Here is a 26,825-nt window from a genome sequence, read left to right on the forward strand (position 1 = left end):
TCTCGTCGTCTAGTTAGCCGGTTGTACCGACGACAGAAAAACAGCAACGGCAGCCGTGATTGCTGCCACAATAGTCGCCGCTGCCTTTGCAGTGAGGGCGCTAGCGATCGCTTTCCCGTAGGGGAGACAGCAGACCAGCAGCAGCCGTAACAAAACGGCGTCCGAACAGAGAGATCTACTACGGTCAGTGTAAATTGCAGAGTGGCGACTGAGTAGTCCGTTTCTTTGTGCGTCCCTCCGTCCCTACGTGAGTGCGCCACCGGCGTCGCGTTTCGATGGGAGTCATATGACCAAGTCGCATGGTTGGCCACCCGCCCCATGGAGCGATTGCAGTCACTCGTAGTTCTCCCGAGGAAAACTAACCTGGCTTCTTAGCTGATGGATCTCTCTTACTTGTCTACGACATATACGCTTCATTGGGCAGAGCTTAGTATACCTGGACCAGCCGGCTGGAATTGCTACCACATAAGAAGAAGGACAGCTTAGAAAAGGAGTTCAACGAGTACAAGATGACTTGGTAGCGGAGAGGACCACTTGGCGGAGGAACGGAGGCTTGCTGAACGAGATTAAGACGAGCGTGATTCCAGTACGTCCTTACGTTGAAAGGGGACGATACCATAGTTACGGCAAAACGGAACTAAGTAAACTCTGCGAAATATCTACCGTACTAAAAGGGCAGGAAGACGAATTACAGTAGGCGATTAGTGCATGTACTGGATCTGAATAGAACTACTAGTGGATAACGTAGTCCCAAACATTGCGCGAGTCGGGCTGTCAAAGAAACGCCTTCGGTGTCTTCGAGGGTCGTTTTTCAAAGTGGTGAGTCACTGGGAAAGGCAGCACCGCAATCTTCTTGGTCTGATTAAACTTAATCTTGTCTTCATGTGTGTGTCTCTGTGTGTGTGTGTGTGTGTGTGTGTGTGCACGTCGAAGTGTATCGACGAAAAACAATTCGTTCCTACAATCGGTGTCAATGCTGTGGCATAGAGCGCGCAGTTGTCGAAGCAACATTATCCCTACATTGGGATATTGTATTGAATCTAAGTATAAGTTAGAAAGTGAAACTTATTGTCTTTACCTCTAGGAATCTGATTCAGTTGCTTCAGGTTTGACTTATGTGTGTAGGTAATGAATTTCGTATTAATCGGTAATATCACGTTGCTCTTGCTTTTCTAAGGAAAGTGTAGAAGAGGTACGGGGAGCAATTTCAGCAATATCATCATAAGTCAACCACACACATTCTTACAGAAAGGAGTGGTGTGTCACAGTTCGAGAAAGACGGTCACATATTACCGTGATAGGCTGGCGAAGATCAGTCATCAAAGATGGATTGTCCTTTACGGTTTGGTTTTAAACTCTAAGAAAGAAGTTACAGATCGATTCAAATGAAGAAGTTGAACACACAGTATGTAATCAAAAACTCTGGACGTTCGATCCAGGCCAGCCTGATGGAGATTTGGTATGGACTGCGTACAATACTTGTCCATTCAACGACAAGACACCTGTGACATCTGTGAAGAGCAATGCGTAACGATCAAAGCAGCAGACCTTAAACTCGAAGTACTCAATTGTATAGCAAAATATGTAGCAGACACACGGAGAAACCTTCGTTAATTCGCTATAGATTCTAACTGATTGCTATACTTTTTGTCTAATACTTTGCCTTTCCTTTTCCATCTATGTTTAAGACAATAGTCAAATACTTATCACCACGAAGTAACCTTCTCATAGGATATTATTCGTCAAAAAATACCGCAGTATAAATTTACATACGGCTTATTTCAACGATCGCAATATGAAGTATTTGAACTTGAGGCATAACTTACTCAATGAATCAAATGAGGATGCTTAATGTCGACGTGAGAAAATCATTGGTTCGTAAACAACGAAAAACTGTGACTTTGTTAAGCAGCAGTCAGGGAACATAGATAGCTAGCCGTCGACGTCGTAAGGAGCAATTGTCCCATGACGCGATTGATTCACGTGACGTCCTGTAGCAGCCTGTTTCTGGAAAACTCCAAGTGTGTCTGTAGCGTAGAGTATAATGTGATACACAACCCTATAGGACACGTTTTTCAGCTGTCAGGGAACTTACGGGTGATTTAACTATAGTCGCATGCTGTTGCTCCGCACCGCAGCCCAAGTGAATTTTTCGTGTCATTGCCAAGGACAGAGTATTTCTACTTAAAGCTAGTGCCGTTATTGTCCATCAGATAACTTATATTCGTTAATAAGTTAATCGTGGAAACGAGCGACAGTTCTGTAAAAAGCGTTGAATTGAATTGATGATAGGAACGTCATAAGACATTTGTTGGCCTGTAACAGCCTTGTAACCAGCTGCGGCATGTCGTAGCCTTTTAATGCTTTGCGTTGATTGAAGGATCCACAAGCCTTCCTGGCACAGGTCATTCGCCAGTCAGCCGGTAGTTCGAACTGTATGTTTCCTACATTTGTAGAGGCCATGGGAATTCGGAAGGTATCACAAGATGACCTTCCGTTCTCGAAACTAGTGCCTTGAATCTACTAAACGCAAACGATATTCGGACCTGATGGATACGATCACTGCGCTGGAGTGTTGATTTACAGCGAAAGCAGACGTTTAGTTAAAGGGGAACACTCAATCTATAGACTGTAATATATTGCAGAGAAGAACATTTTTCTCTGAAAGCAGATACTAAAGATGATTTGATATCAGTATCGATTGGCCGTAGCTTGCCCAGGCAGGGTTAGCGTTCAACTTAAGGCGTTCAACCTACTTGTGTACTTTGGCAGTTCGGTGAAAATTTTAGACTGCTCGAATGATCCATGAGAATGATGCGCAGCACGATATACTGCTACACAACGAGGATTTTTACCAGTGAAAACGAATGCTTCAATGACGTTAATTAGTGCACACAATGACAGAGTATCAAAAAAAGGGAGCGTATTCTACCTTAATACGTAGATTGCCTTAGTAAGTGTCTGGTTATTCTGTCCGATTTTGCAATGTTTCGCACAACTGAATTGCAAAATACTGCTAAATGTTGCTAGCCAGCCTTTGTTGCTAAAAACGTATAGGTCAGCGTATAGTCGAGATGCGTATAAAGTAACATAGTAGTCGAAAAAATACGTCTATTCGGACTGCTGGTCGAGACTGAAGCTTTTTTCAGCCGTGTTCCGTTTTTGTTGTTTAATAGTCGCATCTTGTTTGCTTTAACAGTCAACAAAGCAGCTCGGCCATTTTGCCGAAGTTACTTCAAACATTGTCTCATTTCTGTCAAAAGCGAGCTCTATTCCAGTTACCCTTTGTTACGCCACGGCGTCGCACAATTTGTAACGGCCAAATCATACGAAATCCAATATCACCAGAGGTTTAATATCTGCTGATCATAGCCATATTCTTTGTCCGTCTACATACATAAACCTGGATGAAGTATATTCTATCGACCGTTTCCCTACGAGCGAACTGCGACTATTAATTTTCGTGCTTTGCGTTACGCCTTGCCTTTCTTGTTGTCATTGAAGCTGGCCATAATTGAATCGAGTGCCCAATTTAAGTTAAGAAGTTCGTAATTTACGATTTAATTTTTCCTACTTTCGCCGATAATGCTGCGCATTTGAATAGACGTAATTTCGAGTTGTTTAACAATGGCCTTGTTATCAGTACATTGATCACTTAGTGGACAAAGGTCAACTTCTATAACTTAACGAGCCAATCTGACTGAACTGCAATGAGAAGTACGTAAGCATTGTCTACAACGAAATTTAGCTTGCGTTAGTTCCTTCGAGATCCCCCAACACCTATTTATTAACAACATGTAATGTGCTACTTAGTTTTTCCAATGTCGGCGCAGTCGGTGTTCACTTAACTCAGTCTTTTTTGATGTTGAAATTGCATTGGCTTTCAACATAGTCACTGTAAATTCACAAGCTGTCATATTTCACTATCATTCATTTTCTTATAATTTTCGAGTACCATTTTGTAACCAGTCGCTGCTCCAGCCGCTCGTTTTGCGTCCTTTTTTTTCTCCTTTTCCTTTTACTTTAATCTACATGTGTAATTAGTCAGCTATTTTATTAATACGCGAAGTTTAGTTTCATCTATAATATTACTGTACGAGTGTGTATTTAAAACTTTGAATTTATTTTAAATGGAAGTTGAGTCTATAACCACTCGGCAGACAGATCAGTTAGGCCGGACAAACAAATCTATATTGTGTACCAAATTTTGTGCAAACCATGTTTTCATAGTTTTCGAAAGCTTTAGGGAAAACTTACCTAAGAAAAGTAGAGAACTAACATGTAGGATTTCTCACTGGATATCAGTTCGTTAAAGCGAACGTTGATTATCATTTTCTTGGATAGTAAAAACTGATTTAGCTATCGTCGGCTTATTTAATCAGTCCTCACTGTCCTTAGTCATTGTACGTGCGGAAGTTGGTGGCACCGGAAACTGGCAGCGATTAGTGTTAGCAAATAGTTCCTATTTGTGACGCAGAAAGCTCTGTTGGTCAATAAAGAATTCAGGTCACGTAGGCGTCGCTCTAAGTTATGAAGTACTAGCCTTCTACCGACCACCATTTTAATTATTAATATTTTTAATAAACTTTGTCCATCCTAGCTATAAAATAAACACTGCATCTAGAATCCAATAGTACAAATACTGATCCATAACCTCGACTGTGCTGGCAAGCTTGTCAATTCAATAACACCTAATAACATATCAATACGTTCCGTCCCTTGATTTGCGCTCGACCCATTTATGGTGATAGTTGAGTGCCCGTTTGGTGACACGTGTTCAGACAAGACGCAACGGGCATTAGCTGTGGAAATAACTGTGATAATGCAACGACCCGTCGGCATTGGACTTGACACCAACAACTGAAAGGTGAGGTTCGAGATGCACAAGAAGACCAGCCGGTCCTGAATGTTGCAAAGAAAACATAAATAAAGACGAATTTTGCGAAGGAGATCATAGAAACATCGAGAGAAGCGTGTAGGCTTACATTATACGATCTATTCCTCTATTGCAGAGATGCCACACGAGGCTTCATATATTGAAGCAGTAGCAAATACTATTTGAAGACGAAAACGCTTCAAATCAATTGGGAATGGCAATGGGAAAAGCGTTCCCTTATAAAACGAAAGAACGTTCTTTTCACTCCGCTAACTAGTCGCATAAGTATTAAAGAATAACACTTGGGTCAACGAAGCAATGTGGGATCGATTACGAGTAGCCATATAATATAATAATTATATAAGACATTGATATAAAACAAAAAAACATGACCTATTGTTGACAAACTGCGAGGCATCTTTCCTGCATTGTTCCGTTGCAACGATCATCGTCGGCGTTCGGCGATGCTGATTACAAGCACACGTTCTTTCATCCGTTCCACTGGGGTTTAAATAGGACTTATTCAACTTAGTGCACTCCAAAAAACCAGTCGTGGCACCATTACCGTAAGCGGTCGACGTGTTTGAAGGCTGCTACGCGTTGTGTACCGGGTTCGCTTATATAGGTACGTACATTTAGAACGTTTAAAGGCTACGACCGTTTAATGTAGCTTCCGTCTAGGATTGCTTATACGGTCTCGCTCTCGAGGGGAGTTTCTAGAGAACACCAATACGGAGAATGAGTCGGCGACACGCCTACAACCCCACGAAGTTTTACAAACCCTACAATAAACTCAATTTGATGGTTTAGCAGGGGTGCTTACGTACGTCGACAGCTGGGGGACAAAATTGAGGATGGCATTGTGCCAGAAGCCAGTCAAGCAGCGTACTCCGGCGTGTCAGAGCACCCGCCCCGCAACGGAGCGATTGACTAAACAGCCACGACGACAGGGCAATCGCAACGAGCGTGTCGAACTGGGTCGGAGCCACTCACCTCGCTCTGCTCTGCATTATGTGGGTGCGTAAAAGCACCAAGCTGATTGGCATGGCTTCCATTGTTGTTTCTACTGACCGCACAGATGGTTCATTGGCCGCCAGCTCTCCATGGACGAACAGTTCCTGACATACGAGAATCCTGTACATTCCCCTCTCTTTTTCTGGTCTATCCGTGGTGTAAAGGTGCATCGAGTGTCGTCTCCATGGCCAGGCAGACAATTGACGATGGACGTCAGAGACGACATATCTGCCGTAGAAAGTAGTGTTTTCCGTGACCGTCACAGAGTCTAAAACGGTGATGGAGCGAGTAAGAGCGGATGAGCGCTGAGTGAAATGCTGGTGTCGAAGCAGTGACAGCTAAACCGCTAAACAATAGGCGCTCTGGCCACATTAAGGGCCAGCAAACGAAACGATTTTACGCACTACCGTAATAGTAAAATTGACTAAGATCTGTTGGCAGGCTGGGGGCCTGTTCGGTTCGTGGTCCTGGATGGTGACACTCGCGGTAGACTAGTGCAGAGTCCTTTACTGTGTATAGGCAACAGATCGAGTGCATCAGCATGGTAGGCATAAGAGAGAAATAAGACATTCGTTAACAGCTGCTTGGTTAGCAAGTAAAAAGAGTTGTTTATTGGAATTCAGTTTCTGAACATAGTTGGAAAACGGCCTGTGACATGGATTAAGAATATACTCAGTGGAGATATGTTACGAATAGGGTACATGATAAAGCAGTTGGTCGGCTGGTTTGTGTTTGTCTGTTGGCACCATATAAGCTAGAGCTGCCTTAGACACAGCCTTCCTTGATTGTCGAACATTAGTGTTCTGTGTGAGAGATTCACGCGTAGGGGACAGAAAAACGGTGGCAAACTATTGTACAAGGCTTAAGGAGCTCCATCGCTACGAAAAAGAACTGGATCGCTCTGAACTCAACAGAAAAACAATTTCAAAAGCTCATAACATGATAAGCCCGTGATTACATAGCATGCATATATATTACGACGTACGTAATTTTTCACAAACCCCACTGTTCGGCAAGACTTGGACCGTGAGCATAGTGAATAAACGATCTTTTAGTTTAGCTAGTATAGGGAGATCTTTATTTCTGTCGTTGCTCCCGAATTTATTTTGCGTCTCGTGCATTGATGGTAATTTAATTTATAGTCTAACGAGAGTTCCTTTCAAATATGGAGGAGTACACAACGCTTTGAGAGAAACGCCTTGAATGACTTTTCTGGCGAATGTGGGTTTGTACACGTGATCAATGTGTTTTCTATGTAGGTGTAAATTAATATTCGGATATGACTACCTCGTCTTTTTTAATTTCACTAACTTATGTGCTTCTCAACAAGGTTAGTACTTTTTTGTTTTAAAATTAATTTGTTTGTCTTCTGTTACTAACGGATGCTCTTTCAGAACCACCGGCCACCTGCCAAGCAGCTTCGCGGTTTTAAGATGACGAAATACGCGATAAAAGAAGAGCAACATGATCAGGTATATATATATATATATATATCAATCACACAGGGCTAATCTTCTCACCCTTAACAGATTTTACTAAGCACTATAGTTGGGCTGAACAATTTATTCCAATACGTAAAACTCGTTTGGGAGTTTCGTTAAGGCACGATCGTAGCGTATGAGGAAGACATCGCGCGCTTACCACATGAAACACTGGCCGGTGACACAAGAGTGCAAAGCGAGCAGGAAAAGGATAGCAAAATTGGACTATCGTCACGCTCACTGTTGCAAGCTTCATATAAAATTTTTTATCGTTGTGCTAATCTATCGTAACTATCATAAGTCCTCATCATAAGCGCAGCTACATCAAAGTTTGGGTTTTTATGACCAATTTTACCATTAGCTGATACACGCATAATACACGTACAGATATCCAGTGTCAAACTCACCAGTGGCCATCGAGATTTCTTTGTTTAGCGGAGTGTGCTTAGAGAATACGATTTCTTCGATGTTCGCAGACTTGTTGCGGCTCTGTGAGGATGAATTGGTCACCACTCCTTGCGACCTGTCAGGAGCGGGCACATTTTCCTTTGTTACAGTAATACCTTTCTCAGTCATTTAGAGCGTGATTGAACCAAGCGATTTTCCGTCGAAAATGTCTATACGAAGAATTCTACAATAGTGAAGGGCAGAAACAAAGCCATCTTAAGCACATCTTGCCTAATTTCTAAGCAAATGACGATAATGTGAGAGACAGCTTCCACCTCAACATGGTTGACGTGCTGGAACTAGAGTATTCTCTCCGAAAATGTATAGGCACTATCAGTAAAGCGTCCAGTAGACAAGAAAAAGTTGTGCTCAAGATGCCTACTGTTAATAATTGCAAATTAAGAGATGGCACAAAGCTTAAAACTATGATATATCTTCAATGAGCAATAATCATTTGGTACTTTGGTCCACGTACTCAATTTATTAAATTGAAGGCAGAAGCCGCTGAACACTCAGTCACAATCAGTTCCGCAGGTATTTCATCTTATCCTGCCTTAAGGTATTCATCATAAAATCAAGATGAACTAAAAAAATGTTTGGAAAAAGATAACCCAATTTTATGATGAATGAACAAGACGCTTGCAAAGATAAAATGAGTGTTCCGCTAATCTAGCCTTAGGTATTTTAACGGATACCCCCTGGTGGCATTGAAAGATAATAAAATTGAAGTGGTAGACACAAGCGAAACGGGCCCTCGAGTACGAATGTAATGTCTAAATCTAAAAAACACTACGAAAAACGATGTGTAACAATCTCTGTTATATAAACACTATGGAGAACAGTTTTTCTTAAAAATTATAGTAAGTGGCGAATTCGAACAACAAAGTTCTGCTTCTTGGGCTGCATAGACAGTCGATTATTTTTGCAACTCGAGCTGCATTCACTGCCAGGCTAGTTCTAATCCGGCCTGGGCTTGCGATGATTTTATCATGCACGAAGGTGTTCAGTGATTCAACTTTCCATTCAGCAGAGTCTATTAATTGGCTATTACAGTTTTCATTCCAGCTGCTAGTTCACTATACGATAAAATGTTGATAATCATATCTTGAAAGTATGTTCGAAACTTCACGAGTTTGATTAATATCCAACATTGCCTGCGAGCATCAGTTCATCGTTGTTTATGAAGTATACAGAATATGATCTTTGAATGTTGAAAAAGCCATAAGATATGACATAACATTCAGTGTATATATATATATATATATATATATATATATATATATATATATATATATATATATTCAATCAATCATATAAATGCTAAATTTTAGCTGAGCAGAAAATCACTGAATCAGTGATATAGCGCTCAGCAACTAGAAAACCGTACGTATATTTCCACGCCATCGAAGTACGGTTAAGATTAATTAAAAGCGGTTTTAAGAGAAAATTGTATTAAATTTAATCTAAGTTAATTAAAAAATTATTTCTATAATATGTTTGAAGAATATATGACTTCCGAGAACGACATGAATTATGATATTCAGAAAACGACCCCTTGTATGCACACATGTGTGCATACAATAAGATGGACGGCCTGAGAATGTTCGTTAATCATAAATATACTAATGCGTAATCTGTATACAAATGGCTATAAACAACTGGCGTTACCACCGTATTTGCCCTCGAAAACACCAGTTTATCTCACGAAGTCACTGCCCTCTTTTTGTGCATGATGAACATAGCAATAAAGTCACTGGCTCAAATAAGATAATCGATTTTTCAAGCCGTAGCTGACTGATGCCGTCATCATTTGTGTTGTTATCTACGATTTTCGACTAAATTCGTTGATTTCCTATTGCACAGGTGTTGCAGGTGTTTATGGAAACGGCGCAAACCTATCGAAGGCTATCAACCGCTCACCGCCGAACCTCGATCGTTGACGAGTTTGTCAAGGACCAGCGGATGGGTAAGTAATCTTGGCAATATTCTTAAGGAGAATCGTGTATATTAGTACGAGCAGGTGTTTCGGCCAAATCGGTAAAATCTCATGTACTGGGATTATGTTACATATTTTTTATATTGGTACATACGGAGCGTACTGCACAAAAAAATGAATTTAAGAGAATTAAAAAGTGGGCCAACATAGTACAATTCCCTTAGTTCGCTTTGTGTTGGGTTTTCTCTTTCTACTAAGAAATTGCATTGCAAAGTAAGCACTTTTGCTTTTGGTGAAGGTATCGGCGTTGAGAGCCTGCAGTCCTGGAGGAAAAGAAAACTATAAAATAATATATTAACAAGTACTATATATATATACGTTTTAGAAGATACTCGATACAGCAAAAATGCTTGTTTGGTAGTCTCTCAATTGTGCACACTGGATTATACAAATACATAAAATATATAGGCTACGTACACCTATGACGTATATGAATTGTTGCTCCATAAACAATTTAGCTCTGACAATATCAGAATTAGCTCCGACGCAATCTCTGCAGCCAACAATACATGATTATAGTCAGTTTTAGATATTCTACGGATCGCCTTGTGCCCCACCCATAAAAGTGTCGAGCATCGGAATGAGCACAAAGTGCCGCTTTGTATGAGGCATACGAAGAATCTGTGAGCGACAAGCACGTATGGTGACGAACAATGGAAGAACACTTTGGAGAAGGTGTATAAATTGTCATCAAATCCGCAACTCATTTTAAGCTAGTCGAAACGTACATATGAGGTTGAATCAAAGATCGGCTTATCTTCTACATTCCCGGTGGTGCGGCAGCTGTCAAGTTCGAAAATCTGAAAGCGTTACAAGATGCCTAGACATGGTTCAACACAGTTACATAGCATCAGCTTATTGACGTACTAGTTTATGTTGAAGATATAATCCGTCAAACTAATGGCTGCATGCGGGACTCACGATTGTTAGACTTTGATATATTGCTTGCGCATGTTCACACGTTAATTCTCCGGCAAAACACACGAACTACACCAGTCCTTCAGGTCGAAAGGCTGCCGATTTTTTCGCGCATTCTCTATCTGCCCGACTTGCCGGCTATAGGGTATCAATCGTTGCAAAACGGCTGCAAACGACCCTTCACGGAACCACGGACTGTCGCTTGAACTGTGGTTACCCTTGACTAAGCTATTGTTGAGGTTTAGTTTACGTTCAAGGGCTGCTTATATTTGCAGCACTACTCATATCGGGAGCTTCCTATCATTTATCTACACCGTAGGAATAGGTCGAAAAAGAAGAGAGAACAACGAAGCCGACCCCTACTCATGCTCGGCGTTGATAGGTTTCGCGCCAGAGTAGAATTTAATTCTTACTGAATGCGGCGTTGTGGTCTAACTCTGCCTGGAATTCTGTAGTCCTGTGATGGTAGTCAAGTGACCTAGTGTGCTGTATGTCGCGTGGCGGGGGTGCTCAAACTAGGCCGTATAGCAATAGTTCCGATCTTTTGATTACACTAAGGCCCTACTAAAGTCGTCCTGGATGTTATCCAGAGGCGTGATTGTACCCGTATGTGTGGTTGGACGTCACGATGTGTGACAATTTTTCGAAGCGCTCTGCGGAGAATGTTCGGTGCGCCGAGAGGCGGAGCTACTTATAACAGGAAGATTAAGAAGAAGAAAGATTGCGAGAAAAACCAAGAGGCTAAGGTGGAAAAGACAACGTCTCAAATTCTCCGAGAGGTTCGCAAACGGTCAGACAACAAGGGCTGTCCAATACGCCGAGCCAAGTACAAAAAAAATTTAAGTACGGATAGGGCGCGGAATCGGAGCGAAAACAGGGACGACATCTACACTCGGACTGTGGGAACGGTACTGAAAGATATTGAAGAGCTAGAGAAACAAGATAAGCTACGTAAGGCTCACCAGAAATTACGAAAGGAAAAGTTTAGACGTGTCGAGCAGGAACCCCCTGGTGAGTTACCATGCTGCAATGACTCGATCCATTAAGGTATGGTTTCGTTAAACACGTTAAATGAAATCGGAAAAACGCGAATGGTAGATATTGAGGGACGCATTAACAAACATAAGCGCTAAACATATAAATGTTAGATATATTTGGCTTATTTATTAGTAATTGCAATTTGCCACCTAACAAAGGTACATCATTCTACTCGGATTTGCCGTCATTCTCTTCATTTTCACCCATGTCTTAAGTAACTGATTTGTGCCGTTTCGTATCTGAAATATCCTTCGATATCGAAAATATCGAAGGATATTTCAGCAGTTTTCATTGCAAATATTCGATATCGAAGGATATTTCAGCAGTTTTAATTGCAAATATACTCTTAGGCATTTCCTCGCCAGCGATCGAAGGGTATGGTAATCCGACGGTGTGGAGCCTGAAGAATATAATAAATGCAAAAACCTCTAGTACAAGGATGGCTTCAACCACTTTTACAGCCTGTAGCCTGGCTTTGTCGTGGGAGGAAATAGCCGGGCTTTCTCTATTGGGTCTTTTCTGTTGCAAAACCTTGTTCACGTATAACATGGCTTATTGCATGCTGACTGATCACAATCCATGTTCCCGGCTAATTCGAGTTGTCTACTAGCTTTCTTCCTCTGAGTGCCTTCAGGCCACCTCGGATGACCGATCGAGGCACGGTTCATTCTCTAATTTCAGGATGGCATCTAATAATGCCACCTTTGACGAGCCCTCTTAGGCAGGGAGTCCACACTTTGCCGGACAGAGATGTCCTAGGCTTATTTCATAGTTTTTTTTTCATTTTGCTTAATAAGGAAATAAACTAAGTAACAAAACACATTTATAGCTTAAACTCGACATATAGATGTACAGTTAACCCTTCGACAATATTATAAGGACTTCTGTACAACTATATTATAGCACAACTATATTATAACAAACACCTGTATGTGGGAGGGAAAATGCTTCTGAATGGATAAATAAACAATGGACAAATAAAGCGAAAAGAGGACGTTAAAAAAAGACGGCATTTAGTTATGCATAACAAGAATAGTATATCAAACTATTACGGCAAACTTGTGTGCTCTGGCCAAAGTACCATCGCTTTTGTAATTTTATTTGGCCACCGTGGGCGTCATACCGGATGGAGTGGTAAGGAATAAGTCCTTAGCTTTCTATAAATTATATAAAAGCGTTCCTTTCGGGTATTGCTTGGCGTTATATTGCTGTGTGTAAAATTATTTACTGAAAAATTAGCACATACATACTTTTAATAAATCACGCATGAACTAGTACATTTTCGTTACCCTTAATATAACACCGTAAGTCAAGTAAAGAAAGAAACACTATTAAATTTGGCGGGGTTTCGCTAAAGGTCCCCCACTCGTGTTCAACGTAATCAGCTGATTTAACTCCGCTCGTTTAGAGCTGCCAATGCTCTTGCTGATTCAGTTACTACTTTTGCCACAAAGCGTTGCTGTCTACGTATTATTGGTTTAATATGCATCCGCTCTGCGTCTAGGTGACCGTGTGGACAAAAAGCACCATTGAGTTAACTATTTGAGTGGTACCCTAGCGGTGATTCCCTTGGAGGAAGACCGCACCCATCTCGAGTGAGCCAGCTAATTATCGACGTCTCGTCACATAAAAACGCATCAAAAAGCTTTTACACGAGAGACCAGTTTATCTATATAGGGTTAAGGTTTACACGCAGAGCAAGACCAATCGGGCGCTCAAGTCGTAGCAAATCGCGCACGACCATCTCAGAATCTCTCACATTGGTTGAGAAGTCACCGTTATACTGTGATAGACATTCGTTCCTCCTGTTTGAGTTTTCTGGTGTTTATATGAACGAACAATGCTTGAACTATAAGGTTGTCCTATACGTGTCTCCGTGTGTATGTGTATATGTGCGATCTGATCCAAGACAGGGCAGCGTCGTAAGCGATTTTGTGTTATTTTCCTTCACCATTTGCAAGTAAACTTCATGTAACCGGTGAAGCTTTCGAGGTTATAACAATATTGCGGGTGCCAGACTGAGTACTGTGCTCTGCACGAATAGGCGAGGGAAATTCGTATGCGCCTCATTTTCTTCTATAAAAAGCAGTAGCTGATTTTCTGACAGTAACCCCGTCAAAATGTCAGGCCGTCAACAGAGCTTTGACCAGATGCTCTCGCACATGCCGAGGGACATAGAAAAAGGTATGTCACAAAAGAAAAAACTAACTTTTGCAAAAGCGAGTTCTGTCTAGATTAGGTGTGAACACGAGACGAGAAAAATAAAACTGAAAGTAATTTCTCTTTCTTTAATTTTCGCTTTTTCTCAGACCAGGTAAGCATCCGAGTGGTAATACATAGAAGCATTGAATCTAAAACTTGCACGTAGCTACAAGCTCCAATGTGTGAAGCTCATTTCACTTAGGAGACTGCGAATGAAATTGTATGGGAAAATGATGCACAATTAGGAAGTATAGTTTTGTAGCGTGCATACATAGATATAGAGGTCCCTTGTGCACATGTGAACATCTTTCTAATTTACATGTTGAAATTCATGTAGCAGAGGTTTACATGTCTAAGCTTCATGCGAATTGGGTGAGGACGCTATTAGACGGAATGCAAGCCGTATTCAACTAATTTTAGTGCAGGAACTCTATATAGATTACCCTTTTGGGGGAGCCCATTCCCGGTATGTCCCAGCATGCCAAAAGTGGTCACCTCAGGTTTTATCTCTAAAAGTGGTGAGTTTTGTCATGGTTTGAGCTTCATTGAAACATCAGCTGGATTTTAGTTGAGTACTTTGTGACGTGCATTATCAGTTCATGTACGTTCTATTTTTATCTATTTTTCCAAGATATTGAAATATTTTTTGAATAAAATAAAATTTCTGAATGGAATACGGAATTAAAGATGTAACTGTCCCACTACGTCTTAAATTTTCGAGTAGCCTTTTTCCAGCAAAAACCCATTGGACTATTATTGAAATCTTTAAATGCGAGGCCAAGCATTGGTTCAATACTAAGCATACCTTTGAATTATTAACGACAGTTTAAGTGACACTCTCCAAGGGCAAACCGTAGGCTGGCTCGAGTTCCGCAAAGCTGTACCTTATACGGTGCAACTTTACATCTTAAAGGTTACCTCACGTAACCTTTAAAAATAATCGAAATACTGGCAAATACGTTGAGCCAAAATAAAGCGAGTGGTCTTTGTCTCTAGGTAGTGTTAAAACCTGGTACGGCTTTGTAATGACCTTTGGTCAAGTTGGCTGCATAAACCTCGTAAGGAACCTGGATGATGTTCTAAATACAAACAACCACGGGAAATCTACGGCATCTTTTAAAAGGACTGAACTCGCATAGCTTTATGAATACGATTTATTTGAGGAGCCGCAGGTCACACCGACTGCGCATTTATACTGAGCTTGGAAACAATCAGTAATAATAACATACTATACATTGAAGTGTTTCTTGTTGTATTTATAACAAATAATCTAGGAGTGAGGAATTCTTCTTATTTCGGACATGTTTAGGCTCCGGAGTTCTACGGTCACGCAACTTCGCGATTCGAATAAACAAATATTTTAAAAAACAGGAATGGAGAAATCCGAAAGCCAAAAAGCCACCGTGCTCGTCAATACGGTGCTATATATCGTGATATGAGGATACAATTTAGTTGAAATAGTATTTGTTTTCTATACGTTTATCGTTATCTTTCAGTTTTATTTTGTCTTTAACAGTTCAATGTCCACATTTACGCGTTTTTGTCAAAATAATAGTAGAAGGCCAGATATTCAATCTAGTTGCTTTTCAACCTGCGTGTTTATGATACCAAAGAGCAATAAAAAAAAACCGTAATGAAAAACGGTGTATCAAATAATGAATTAGCGGCATTGACAGAATAAAAAAAGAGCAGTATATTTTTCGTTGACATTAAATGACATTTTTTTTGGTTTTTATTCAAATTTTCAGGCGTGGTCGCAGTCAACAGTTTGCTGCACCAGAAGGCGCTCGATATCAAGCAGCAAAACGTCAACTGGGCATCCTACAAACAGTTCGTATTATTTTCTCATAACATTTGTGTGGCTAATTGGCAGTACATCGATTCGTCCCGCCTGTTCAGCATTTAGACGTATTCATCCTATATTGTGCAAACGTCGTTCGTATGCACGCACGTTTAGAAGTAACGCCAAAACGCTGCTTGTATGTGAACGCAGAATGTGGAAAAATGCGAACGAAGAGATCAATTTATCTTCTGAGTAGTACACTTTAATCCGAAGCCCCTTTTCTCTGCTTTTCCCAAAAAATGAAATAGTTGCCCAGTTAATTTAAATTTTAATGCTTCCTCTTTTGTTGTTAATAAAATCTCATCAGGATGCACATGATCACCCAGGATGACTACCAATTCCTGACGTCTTATGAACAGGCTACTAACGCTGAAGCTCGTACGAAGCTTCTTAGCACCGAACAGGTAAATTTAATACAATTAGTATCATGAAACAGCAGTTTGGCTAAGCGTCACGCAAAGCGACGTACACATTTATCGCTAAAATGCTGATAAGTAACAGTGCACCGTGTTTCTGTCACCATTCAGTGGTAACGAATTTGCCTACTAAAATCACTGACATATGAGGTGGTCCAAGTTCATAACCGAGCCTAGACACACTTTATTTCGTACTGGAAAAACCAAGCCATTCGAAGCAGTATTTAAGGTAAGTAGCACGAGACGCAGATCTAAAAGCATTTCTTTAGTTAGATTGTGCGGTAAACTTTACTTGAGTTCTGGCGTCTCGTTTGAATGAAATTAGGCTCGCCAACAATGCGCCAAGACGCTGTGTAGTTTGGTGGCAAACATATCGAAGGACCAGACCGTACAGTATCTGCTTATCCTTATCGACGACATGCTCGAAGAGAGTCCTGATCGGGTGGACCTGTTCCGGGACTACACACGCAAACACAAAGAATCGGTATATGCGCCATTTCTCGATTTGCTTGGCCGTCAGGACGGGTTTATTGCGAACATGGCGGCCCGTATTATTGCAAAAATCGCTTGCAACGGAAGACTTCGTATGGAGGATCCCGATCTGTCAAAGTACCTCATCTGGCTACGGAATCAACTTAAGCTGCCGGTAAGCATGATGGAATTGACTATTTAGGCGACTACGTTTCTTTGTACTTTACCTGTTCGTGTTGGCTGATATTATAAGAACAGCAGCACATAATGGAGTATATTGGTGGATTGAGCAGATTGACCTATATATCCGCATTTTACTACTAAAAAGTATTCGTAATTATTAGTGTACTTAATTAATTGTATTATTATGTACTACCATGTTCATCACTTTCTACTTAGAATAATGAGTACGTGCAAAGTGCAGCCCGATGTCTGCAGATGATGCTGCGGATTGACGATTACCGAAAGCCGTTTGATGCAGTCAACGGAATCAATACGTGAGTCAACATTTTTTAACAAAAAATAATGAATATAAGAAATTTCGAAAAAAAGTTTGTCTGAACTGTCTTATTGATTAGGCGTACCTTGTCCGACAGGTCTGAAACGCATCGGATTGTCTTCACTAGATGTTATGTTAATAATATAAATAATATAAAACTCGTTCTCACGAATTTTATCTACGAATTTTTTTACGAGTATTATCTCAGTTTGCTCATATCTGTTTAAAAAGTTGTTTAGCTTTTACATAAATACGTATATGGCTAATTCATCACACGTTCTGTAGCATTGTGGAAGTACTTCGCGTGGGGCAGCTCAACTTCCAGATGCAGTATCAGTGCACGTTTTGCCTGTGGGTGCTCGCATTCAATGGGCCGCTGTGTGCTCGCATGAGCCAAATGAACATCGTGCCAGTCCTCGCTGACCTGCTCACTCAGAGCCAGAAGGAAAAAGTAACTCGAATTGTCCTCGCCACGCTCAGGGTACGAATAAGCGAACGTTAGTAGTGGTCACTATTTTTTATATCGCAGTGAATGGTTGACGAAGAGTGGGGTCACTAGTGATTCTAACACTATGGATTAAGTGGTGTTTGGATCTTATCGTGCGTTCAACGTATTCTCTTTTTACAATTATTTGTCTTACGATAGAATTTCCTGGAGAAGCCCGAAGAGCCTTCAATTGTTCGCGAAAATTCGATCAACATGATCCAATGCAAGGTGCTCAAGAATCTCGTGAACTTGCAGCAGAACCCGCGTGAGGATCCGGATGTAGCTGAAGATATCACCTACCTTGTCGAAAAGCTCCAAATTCTCGTACGTATTCATCTCGGTGTATTTGTTGTTAAATCATAACTGTAGAGATGTTATGTATAACGAATCGCTTTGTTAATCTATGGGTTTGATACTGATATCTGTAACATCACCTGTTCCTTTTCAAGTTATTCCGTTCTTCTTAGTCGTATACAATGTCACTCACATATCTTAGCTAACATGTCATTTGCCTTAACCAGCAAAATGTGAAAAGGATACCTACAGAGCGTGAAAGTTGTCTATTTCGTTGCAGGAACAAGACATGTCTTCATTCGACGAGTACGTTAATGAGATCAAGACGGGCCGACTTGAATGGTCACCGGTTCATTCGTCTGAGAAGTTTTGGCGCGAGAACGCTGAAAAGCTGAACGAAAAGAACTATGAACTTTTAAAAATGCTTATCTCGTTGCTTGAAAGTGAGGACCCCTTGATTGTGACGGTGGCTGCTCACGACTTGGGAGAATATGTTCGGCATTATCCCCGTGGAAAACAGTAAGTGACTTCATATTATAGGAACATCCAGTTAAATTATTAAAGTAGAACCTAATAAAGCTAAATAATTCATCCTTCACCAAACTTACTGTCAAAAAAATTCACCAAACTTACTGTCACTCCTTACATACGAAGTTGTATATACTATGTTGCTGTTTTTATAATTAAAAGTCGATTTTAGTTAATTTGCTGGAGAATTAATTAGAGGATATTAGCGGATGAGCGACCTTTTCAATTCACAAAAAGCCAATTTCAGTGAGATATGTGAAAATTTTTTAAAAAGGTGAAGTTAAGCGGTACTTGTGTCACGAATCGTTAACCTGAAGCCCCTAATTGGACCCAAATGACTCTGCTATAATGTCATAAACAACTGCAGTTATTTACTCTCATTATTAGTCCAATTTTCTATTCTTTATGGCTATTCTAATTTGCTTGTTGAAATCATTTGTGATTGCCTCGCTGCAGGGTCATCGAAAAGCTCAACGGAAAGCACCGTGTGATGCAACTGCTGTCGCACGGTGATCCAAACGTTCGCTATGAGGCTCTTCTCTGCGTCCAGAAGCTCATGGTCCACAACTGGGAGTATCTCGGCCGACAGGCTCAGAACGAACAGCAAAACCTCAAGAAAGGAGCCGGCCGAGGTCAACAGCCCCAGCACGCAATCCGTGCTAATTGAGCCTAAAATTTAATCAATAATGAATGAACAGCGTAAATTACTGAGTCAGCACAGTCCTACTAATAACACATGGAACAAACCTTATCAATAGCCAATTCCAAGTATATTCTGCGCTCTGCTAGTCCACAGGCAAACATTTCAAGATAGTAATGACATTTAATGATCACAGGACGACGCCATTGTTGATGTATTCGGAAGCAAACAAAACAGAACAACAACTATTATAACAGAAACATAAGGAAGAATGAAACAGCTATAAGAATAGATATTTTGGCAGCAATGGTTGACGCACACGAGAATATAGACACACACACGCACGCACGTTTTTAGTGGGTATCGTTTCGTCAGGTCAAGTAGGTTCTTTGTGGTCGGGAGAGCTAACGTGTAATGAGGGTGGCATTTCTTGCGCAGTAATATTGCCATTACTAAGAAACCGTTTGGCAACTTCCTAATTCTGGAAATTTCGGGACAAGTTCGTTTGCAAGCGTTCCTATTGGCATTGACGCCGTATCCGGAATATCATAAATTGATTGATGCTAGTCTTAAGTTGAATATTTCTCTAATTTACTTAGGAAACTTGGCAGGCGCCAGAAAACGTGTAACTTCAGTTGCACAGTTGAATAATATCAAAGACAAACTTTGGATTTTTCTGTCGTGTGTAAGTAGTGTACAATACTTAATTCATTATAGTCATATATGGAAAAAAAGTGGCGGCCTGTCTGGCACATGACTTTTATGTTTGCATCTTTTATAATTTGTCTCTGTGTGTGTGATTAAACAATAAAATAAAACGTCTGTGGTGTAATATCACTGCTTTTAATAAGGACTATATTAGTAAAAAATTTCATCCTTGCTGTTTCGGCTGACATCATGATTTATTAGCGTGAAATTCAAAATAAAGGCGAATAGTGAGGTGAGCTAAAAACTCAAGAGGTATTGGCAAGGTTTCTTGCATTCCCAAATATCATCATTTCTACTTACACGACTTAGTCTACTTCTTACAAAACCATTCTGGTATGTGCGTCGGTGACTTAACAGCTGTAGCCTAGGTGTTAAGATTAGATCTCCATTTTAGTACCTAGTGAGCAAGTTGAAATAGGTTTCCGCGATTCTCGAAACCACTACAATTATTATCATAATAAAAGGCTACTATAACCACGTATGGTATCAAATGTATCAAATGCAGTTGGAACAATACAGAGCTAATAGTCTCAACATAACACAATTACATCTGTAATGACATGCAATAGATCCGGACAGCGGGATTGTATGTTGTGAAAAAGTTAAATGGAAGACAAGCCAGGGACGGCGACCGTAGAGTACTACCCATGACTCACATGTTCAACTTAATATCCTCTTTTCATACATTTACAGTTCGATTTAGTGTGTAACAATGGAGAAAACTATTGAGTATAAAGATGACTGCGATGTTTTGTCTGTTCGCAGTCACTCAGTATTACCGGTAGATGATGAGATGACAGCAAAATGCAGAGAAAGGGGTTCCATGCATGGATGAGATGTATGAGTATTTGCAGTTAATATGCAGCTAGTTATGATCGACGTGTGTACAAGCCTATCGGGGTGCGTACGTCAAAAACTGGTGAGATGGCAGCGAGTAGACGTAGATTGAATTTAGCGTGATTAGTGTTGTTAAATCGTTTAGTATGGCGGTATGGTGATTATGACAATTCGATGACGGCTAGTGTGCAGGTAGTTATCGAATAATAAAGTTGTACAATTGTTGTAAGCCGATTGGAGCCGATTGGTTGTCATTATTGGCACCGTTTCACGGAGATTATTGTATGTATTTTGCAAGTCGCATAGGTCTTGGCTCGAGCAAGCTGTAGGTGGCTTTTTCATTTGTCAAGGTGTACAAAGCTCACAAAATTCATTACTAGTACACACTACAAGCTCGTTATCTTAGGTGACAAAGAAACTGTGAGCACCCGGCTGACATGCAGACAACAATTCGTAAAGCATCGTTGACTAATACTTCGTTTCTATCGAGTACTAATTTTACTATTTATCATATATTGAATGGGTACAAGGTTGACCTCCGCAAGTAGCGTTCAGACAGCTCATATTAGCATTCATTCGAGCGATGTTCAAGCACCTCCGTGATTTTTTCCTCTTCAGCTCACCTCGAAAAGGTTTGTGGCTTCTCTTGATAGTTACGCAGTGCTAAACAACGTATCAATGTCTTATGTCACCACAAACTGTACACAATCACGGTTTGTACCTGGCAGTGTGTTTTTATCTGATCCGTATATTACGTTCGAATTTCTTAGAAAAATAATTCCGTTTTAGGCGTCTACCCAACGCGCAGTTCCTCTGTAGATCGAATTCGAAACGGTACTGTTATATAGCGACAACTACTATACTACCCTATTAAGGGTGATAAGTTAACTCATGTGTGCTTGCCTATCTTTCTATATTATCCTTTCTGTGATTTATTAACAAGAACAGGTTAATATTCTTGTTGTGGTTTCTTAAATAAAATAAGTATGTGATTACGGGTTAAGCGTTGCTGTCATAGGTGCGTTCGATTTTTCAAGTAGAACGCAGTTCACTGTAATTCCGAATTGGCAGAGTAAACAAAACAAATGCGACTTTTCGTACTTGCGCAGTCAGAAAAATTCACTCGGAAGTTGTACGCGCGGCAGAAGCAAAACCTTTGTCAAGCAGCACAAGCGAGTGGCGCGAATTGCATTCACTGTATCGATGGGATATACGTAACTTCAACTTACTAGTAAGACAATGAGTAATCATCTTTTTAAAGCCAGGGTTTACAAATATGGAAATATTTGAGAAAAACAGAAAAAGTTGAAGAGCTCTTAGCTATATAAGGGATGTAGACTTTGCTTCCGTTTATAAAAGCGTACTATAGCTGAGACACGCGCTTCGAAGGATCAAGAAGTCAAGTAAATAAAATTAGTTTCCGGCCTCCCCACGTGCGATTAAGATAACGTTCTCAAATTATTCTCTCCTCCACTTTTTTGAGTATTCTAGACGATGCATCGTAAAACTCAAAAAAAAAAACATCGCAAACCGATTATGATGATAATAATAATGTAATATACGATTGCCTAATAGGCTGATACCAGTGTTATTTATGAACCAGGAAGTTCCTCCGAGTCACGTTCTCCACGAGTAATAGCCCTCCCAGAATACCACACCAGCATGAACAGCGTCTTCGAATGGCATCCCTCATCAGATCTATTGGCTTCCATTAGATTCGACTCCAAAGCACACATTTGGAATCTAAACGAGAAACAGTTACATCGCTTTGCTCAAACGGATCCTTCATCAATAAAATCGCCACCTAAGATTGATCTACACGGAGCTGTAGTGTTAGGCGACAAGGCAATGAAGTCACTAGCCTGGCACCCTCAGGGAATAGTACTAGCCACGGTATCAGAAGACGGTGTCGTTCATATATGGACAACACAAGGGAAATGTATCAAAACAGTTGACACGGATATTTCGCCGACTTCCGTCCTCAAGTGGAATGAGAAATGGAGTCACCTTCTGATTGGAGGTCAACACAAGAAAATTGGATCAGTTACTGTTCTGGACGTTGGAGCCCAATACAGCAAAGAGCGGTTCCAATGCGATTATGAGCAACCCGTGTCGGATGTAGCCTGGTTAAACAGAAATACCTTTGCTACTTGTTCAGTTTATGAACCGCTTGTCCATATCTTCCAATTAGGCGTTACTGCGCCCATCAGAATATTTCAAGGTCATACAGGCGCGGTGCACGAAATGATATGGCATGCTGACAGCGAGCTGCTGGCTTGTCGCTCGAATAACGAACTGATAAAGGTTTGGATGTTGTCGAATGGCGCGTCTCAAGGAAGACTAGTCGACAGCATCTATGGGTTTTCCGAAATTCGCAAAATTCAGTGGAGCCCAACAGGTCCAGGAACCGTCAACGACGGGAAAAGACCGAAGTTAGCTTTAGTCTTTGATATAATGGTAGGTGTAATGATATTTTAGCAAATGATTCGGCTATATACTTTTTAAAAAAAATCATGTATAACCACCTGTATGCAAGGCGTTTGTTTGATTTGTCTTCGACCAAAATGATGCTTTTAGCAGAGTATCAGTGTATGGTGGGGGGTCGTAGTCGCTTGTGATAAGAAGTAGCCCAGTTATAGCAATACATGCGAACTTTTACTGCTTTCACATATTTGATTAGCTGTTGTAATCTATAATTGACAATTTCAACATTTTCTGTATGTTATTTTTCTTAGCATAGAATTGCATTGAACTTCGGAATTTTCTTCATAGAAACTGAACAAATACTTTCTTAGTAAATTTACAATCAAACCCCTTACACCATAATAGTTAGTAAATGGTAGAAGATAGTGGTAAAATGCGTAGAGCGAATGCTGACAATGAATTGAAGCAACGTTCGCGCGAAGGCCATTGTTGTTTCGTTTGTATTTTCATTATCAGATCTCTATATGGGACGTCGATCAGCGGAAATGTCTGCGCAGGTTTATAAAACATGAAAAAGATGTGCATACCTTTGCGTACTCGCCAGATGGGCGTTACCTTGCTAGCGTCTCTTCCGATCGATGGCTGTATATCTGGAGCCCTCTGACTGGCAAGGTCAGATACTTGCACAAATTTACCGGGTTCCCGTTTCGAGTGAGGTGGAGCTCCCGAGGTGATAAGATCGCGATTGCCACTGACGCCGGACCGGTTTGTACACATGAATCAAGGATATATAACTTAACAAATATTTTACCTACCTTCTGTTTATTGCTGGATGAACTCCATACCTGCAGACATCGATATTACGAGCGAGTGCAAAAACGATATATAAACAAAATTATTTGAAAATGGTATAGTATTAGCGTTCGAACAATACTTGAGCGTTTGTTATTGGTATGTGTTGTGCTTGTATTCCAGATCGAACTACTGGATTTTCGAGAAGCCTGATTATAAGACGATAGAATGACAGAAACATTAGACGAAAAGAATGTCGATCCGAAACTTTCAAGACTATTCTGATAGTCCTCGTTCTGTTGGAGAATCGATTTCAACCGAGAATTATTCGAAACTGTGCTGGGATGATGCGATGGGAATCAGTCACTTTTCATTCGTTCAAATAATACCAGCTGCTCTGATCTCTTTGCTTTCGTTGATTCCTCTGTGAACTATCTAATGCTAGCCAATATGAGAGGGTAATTTCATTGGTTGATATTTGAGAGGATATTGGGTAAAATGCAAGTTAATTGCACTTCTAAGAATTAGGGATGCTATACGGGCTACCATAGCGCATTTGGTATTCTGCTTCGCTTAAACTAAGAACTTGTTGCTTATGCGTCCATACGGAAGCATGATAAAGTATCTCATATCTTTCATGCGCTTTCACTTACTCTCTCGTGTTTTAACGGCGCGGTTACATAAGATAATTCCAAACTTAAAGGTTAGTCCGCCTTGGCCTAGTATGAATTATGACCGTATTCTGTCTTCTATAGCAAGTGATTCAATGATCCGTTTGGTCGTGTTGTCATTTCGTTTCACTTATTATTCGAGAACAAACGTGAGCTTTTCAGTCCCAAAAAATTAGTAAGCCAAATAATACTAACGTTATCTGTTTTGCAGTGTTACAATATCATATATCTATCTTCGGGGTAATGCAGCTCGTTGCATACATACATGACATAGTCGTTATCAACGCGACCTAATCTATTTTATAGACCCTAGGGCGGGTACTAGCAGGCAGCATCATGCCAGTAAATGCTACACCCCAGATTTCAGCAACAGATGGTGCTTATACAGACTCAACAGGTCATGCATAGAGAGGTTTTCTTTTCGGTGCTCCACGTCGATGCTAGCGATAGTTCACTTTAGAATCACATCGATTGCTCGAGTGATTCACGGTAGCAGTGAAGTTCACAAAAGAAAAAAGAAACGTGTGAAAAATTCGAAGGCTCTTATCCGGTCAATGACATTTTACCTGCGCCGTTAAAATGATAGCCAAGTGGCTTTTCTATATGGGCTTTTATCATAATAGTCAGCTTGAAATGGTGTCAGGTAGAATTCCTAAAGAGTATGGCAGGCGGTGGTCGCGCACCGCAAAGCAATCGCCTCTCTGTCGTCGAGTTTATGTTAGATATCTTTGTTCCGAAATCTGTAACTGGTCGTGTTGTAATGATGAGGGTAGATAATACGTCTGGACTGAGCCTATTGTCGTTAAGTACTTTCAGGTTATGGTTTCTGTTCGCTCTCTAGTAGAGCCAGCCCGTGGCCTTTAAATTGGAGGAAAGGTATATCAGATATTTAAAATCTGTACATTGAAAAACGGATTTATACTCACTTACTGCAGAAGGCTTAGACAGCTATGCTATATTAAGTGATGACCGTGATAAAAAAACATTAATTTTTGAGGATCAAATACATCTAAAAAACATCTATTTGTTCAAAAGACATCTTTGGTCCTTAGAAATGCCGCCAGTGTGCTCCTTCGTTGACCCAGGTAACTTCAAGGTTACGAAAGCCCTGCGCAATTGCAGTGTGTGTGTGAGAAATGTGCTAGAAAATGCGCATAGCAAAAATTAAACGCTAAAAATGAAGCTCTCAGCTAAGCTAATAATAGACGATTTTGTCGGTCTGTTTCCTATAACTGAAATCGGTAGAAATCGTCCTTGGCGGTAATGATGAGAATGACAATGGTGCTTAAGTGGTACCCGACCAATCAATCCTGCTCTGACGTCTTTGCTATCATTCACCCTCGAATTATTATTAGAAACTCACATTGCGTAAAAATTGTTTTGATTCGCGAAACGACAATCTAATCATAGACTCCATAATTATCGCTGACCGGACCATGCTATAGGGCTGGACAACCGTGAGAACCGAACACCATTTACGATCGCACTTCAGATTCCGATTCGACAGCTTCACCGTTAATGTGTCTCTGATCTCTGATCAGCTCCGTACGAGTCCATCAGCAGCAACAAACCTCAACTCCGCCACCTATATATCTGCCACCTTTAGCTTGGATTACTGTCGCACAGACACTGCATTCATAGCGGCGCAATGCTTGAGGTTAAACGGCAGTTTAGTGACGCACGATCCGACAGAGAGGAGGTTCTTGATGTGGTAAGCATCACACGTTTTTGTCCGCGCTTCTCTGGACCCCCGATATCGAACTCTTATCGTTCCCTTTACGATAGCTCATTGGCTTTTAAGCACTGCTCTTGTACCCGTTACTGACGTAGTCGGTGGATGAGAACTCGATTCTGTCAATACACAACAATCATTGGCTGTAGTTTTAATCGTAGCAGAAGGACAATGGCCACGTCGGTCGAAAAAGAATGTCCCCACTAGCATGTCACCGATGTTAAAGCTGTGGACATCGATTGTAGTGTGTGGCTATTTAACCCCAGCTACTGTTTTTGCCAGTACCATTATTGGCAGCTACTGTCACATCGTGAGCGGTTCTGCCCTTTCTCGCCCATAGGCAGGGTATCACCGTCAACAGGCAAACTAGCCACGGAGGCTGTGGATTGGGTTCCATGGGTCCTGTGAAGCTGCGCTATTATCGTGCACCGCTTGATAATACAGTCTCTCCTATGGTAGAGAGGAAGAAAAAGAGATAATGCTTCAAAGCCACCAATATGGCTGTATTCTC

The 26,825-nt window shown here is 40.8% G+C and overlaps 2 protein-coding genes and 1 long non-coding RNA gene across 6 annotated transcripts; 2 read left to right on the forward strand and 1 right to left on the reverse strand.

Moving 5' to 3' along the window:
• Positions 1-159: 159 nt before the first annotated feature.
• On the forward strand, positions 160-20,934 carry VhaSFD (V-type proton ATPase subunit VhaSFD). Of its 4 annotated transcripts, XM_086993164.1 has the most exons (12): positions 161-819; positions 4,752-4,867; positions 7,285-7,362; positions 9,682-9,784; positions 15,721-15,802; positions 16,123-16,219; positions 16,557-16,877; positions 17,102-17,199; positions 17,487-17,682; positions 17,848-18,012; positions 18,263-18,501; positions 18,967-20,934. In XM_086993164.1, exons 3-12 carry the CDS (start codon positions 7,324-7,326, stop codon positions 19,175-19,177), a joined length of 1,551 nt encoding a protein of 516 aa, XP_086849290.1. In that variant the 5' UTR covers positions 161-819; positions 4,752-4,867; positions 7,285-7,323; the 3' UTR covers positions 19,178-20,934. The 4 variants fall into 4 exon arrangements, with proteins under 4 accessions (XP_086849291.1, XP_086849290.1, XP_022668331.2 ...); XM_086993165.1 differs by lacking the exon at positions 4,752-4,867 and having other exon boundaries at positions 160-819; XM_022812596.2 differs by lacking the exons at positions 161-819; positions 4,752-4,867 and adding an exon at positions 6,109-6,434.
• LOC147754926 (uncharacterized) lies at positions 15,204-26,081 on the reverse strand. The gene is made up of 2 exons (XR_015330373.1): positions 25,946-26,081; positions 15,204-23,964 (listed from the first exon to the last, which is right to left on the reverse strand). It is a non-coding gene; the product is annotated as an uncharacterized LOC147754926 (long non-coding RNA).
• LOC147754927 (F-box-like/WD repeat-containing protein TBL1XR1) lies at positions 21,214-24,351 on the forward strand. The gene is made up of 4 exons (XM_086993173.1): positions 21,214-21,327; positions 22,299-23,152; positions 23,636-23,884; positions 24,095-24,351. The coding sequence occupies exons 1-4, from the start codon at positions 21,279-21,281 to the stop codon at positions 24,122-24,124; spliced, it is 1,182 nt and encodes a 393-aa protein (XP_086849299.1). The 5' UTR covers positions 21,214-21,278; the 3' UTR covers positions 24,125-24,351.
• Positions 26,082-26,825: the final 744 nt, after the last annotated feature.

The sequence above is a fragment of the Varroa destructor genome, unplaced genomic scaffold (assembly GCF_002443255.2).
Source record: "Varroa destructor unplaced genomic scaffold, Vdes_3.0 BEIS01000006.1, whole genome shotgun sequence".
Taxonomy (NCBI): domain Eukaryota; kingdom Metazoa; phylum Arthropoda; class Arachnida; order Mesostigmata; family Varroidae; genus Varroa; species Varroa destructor.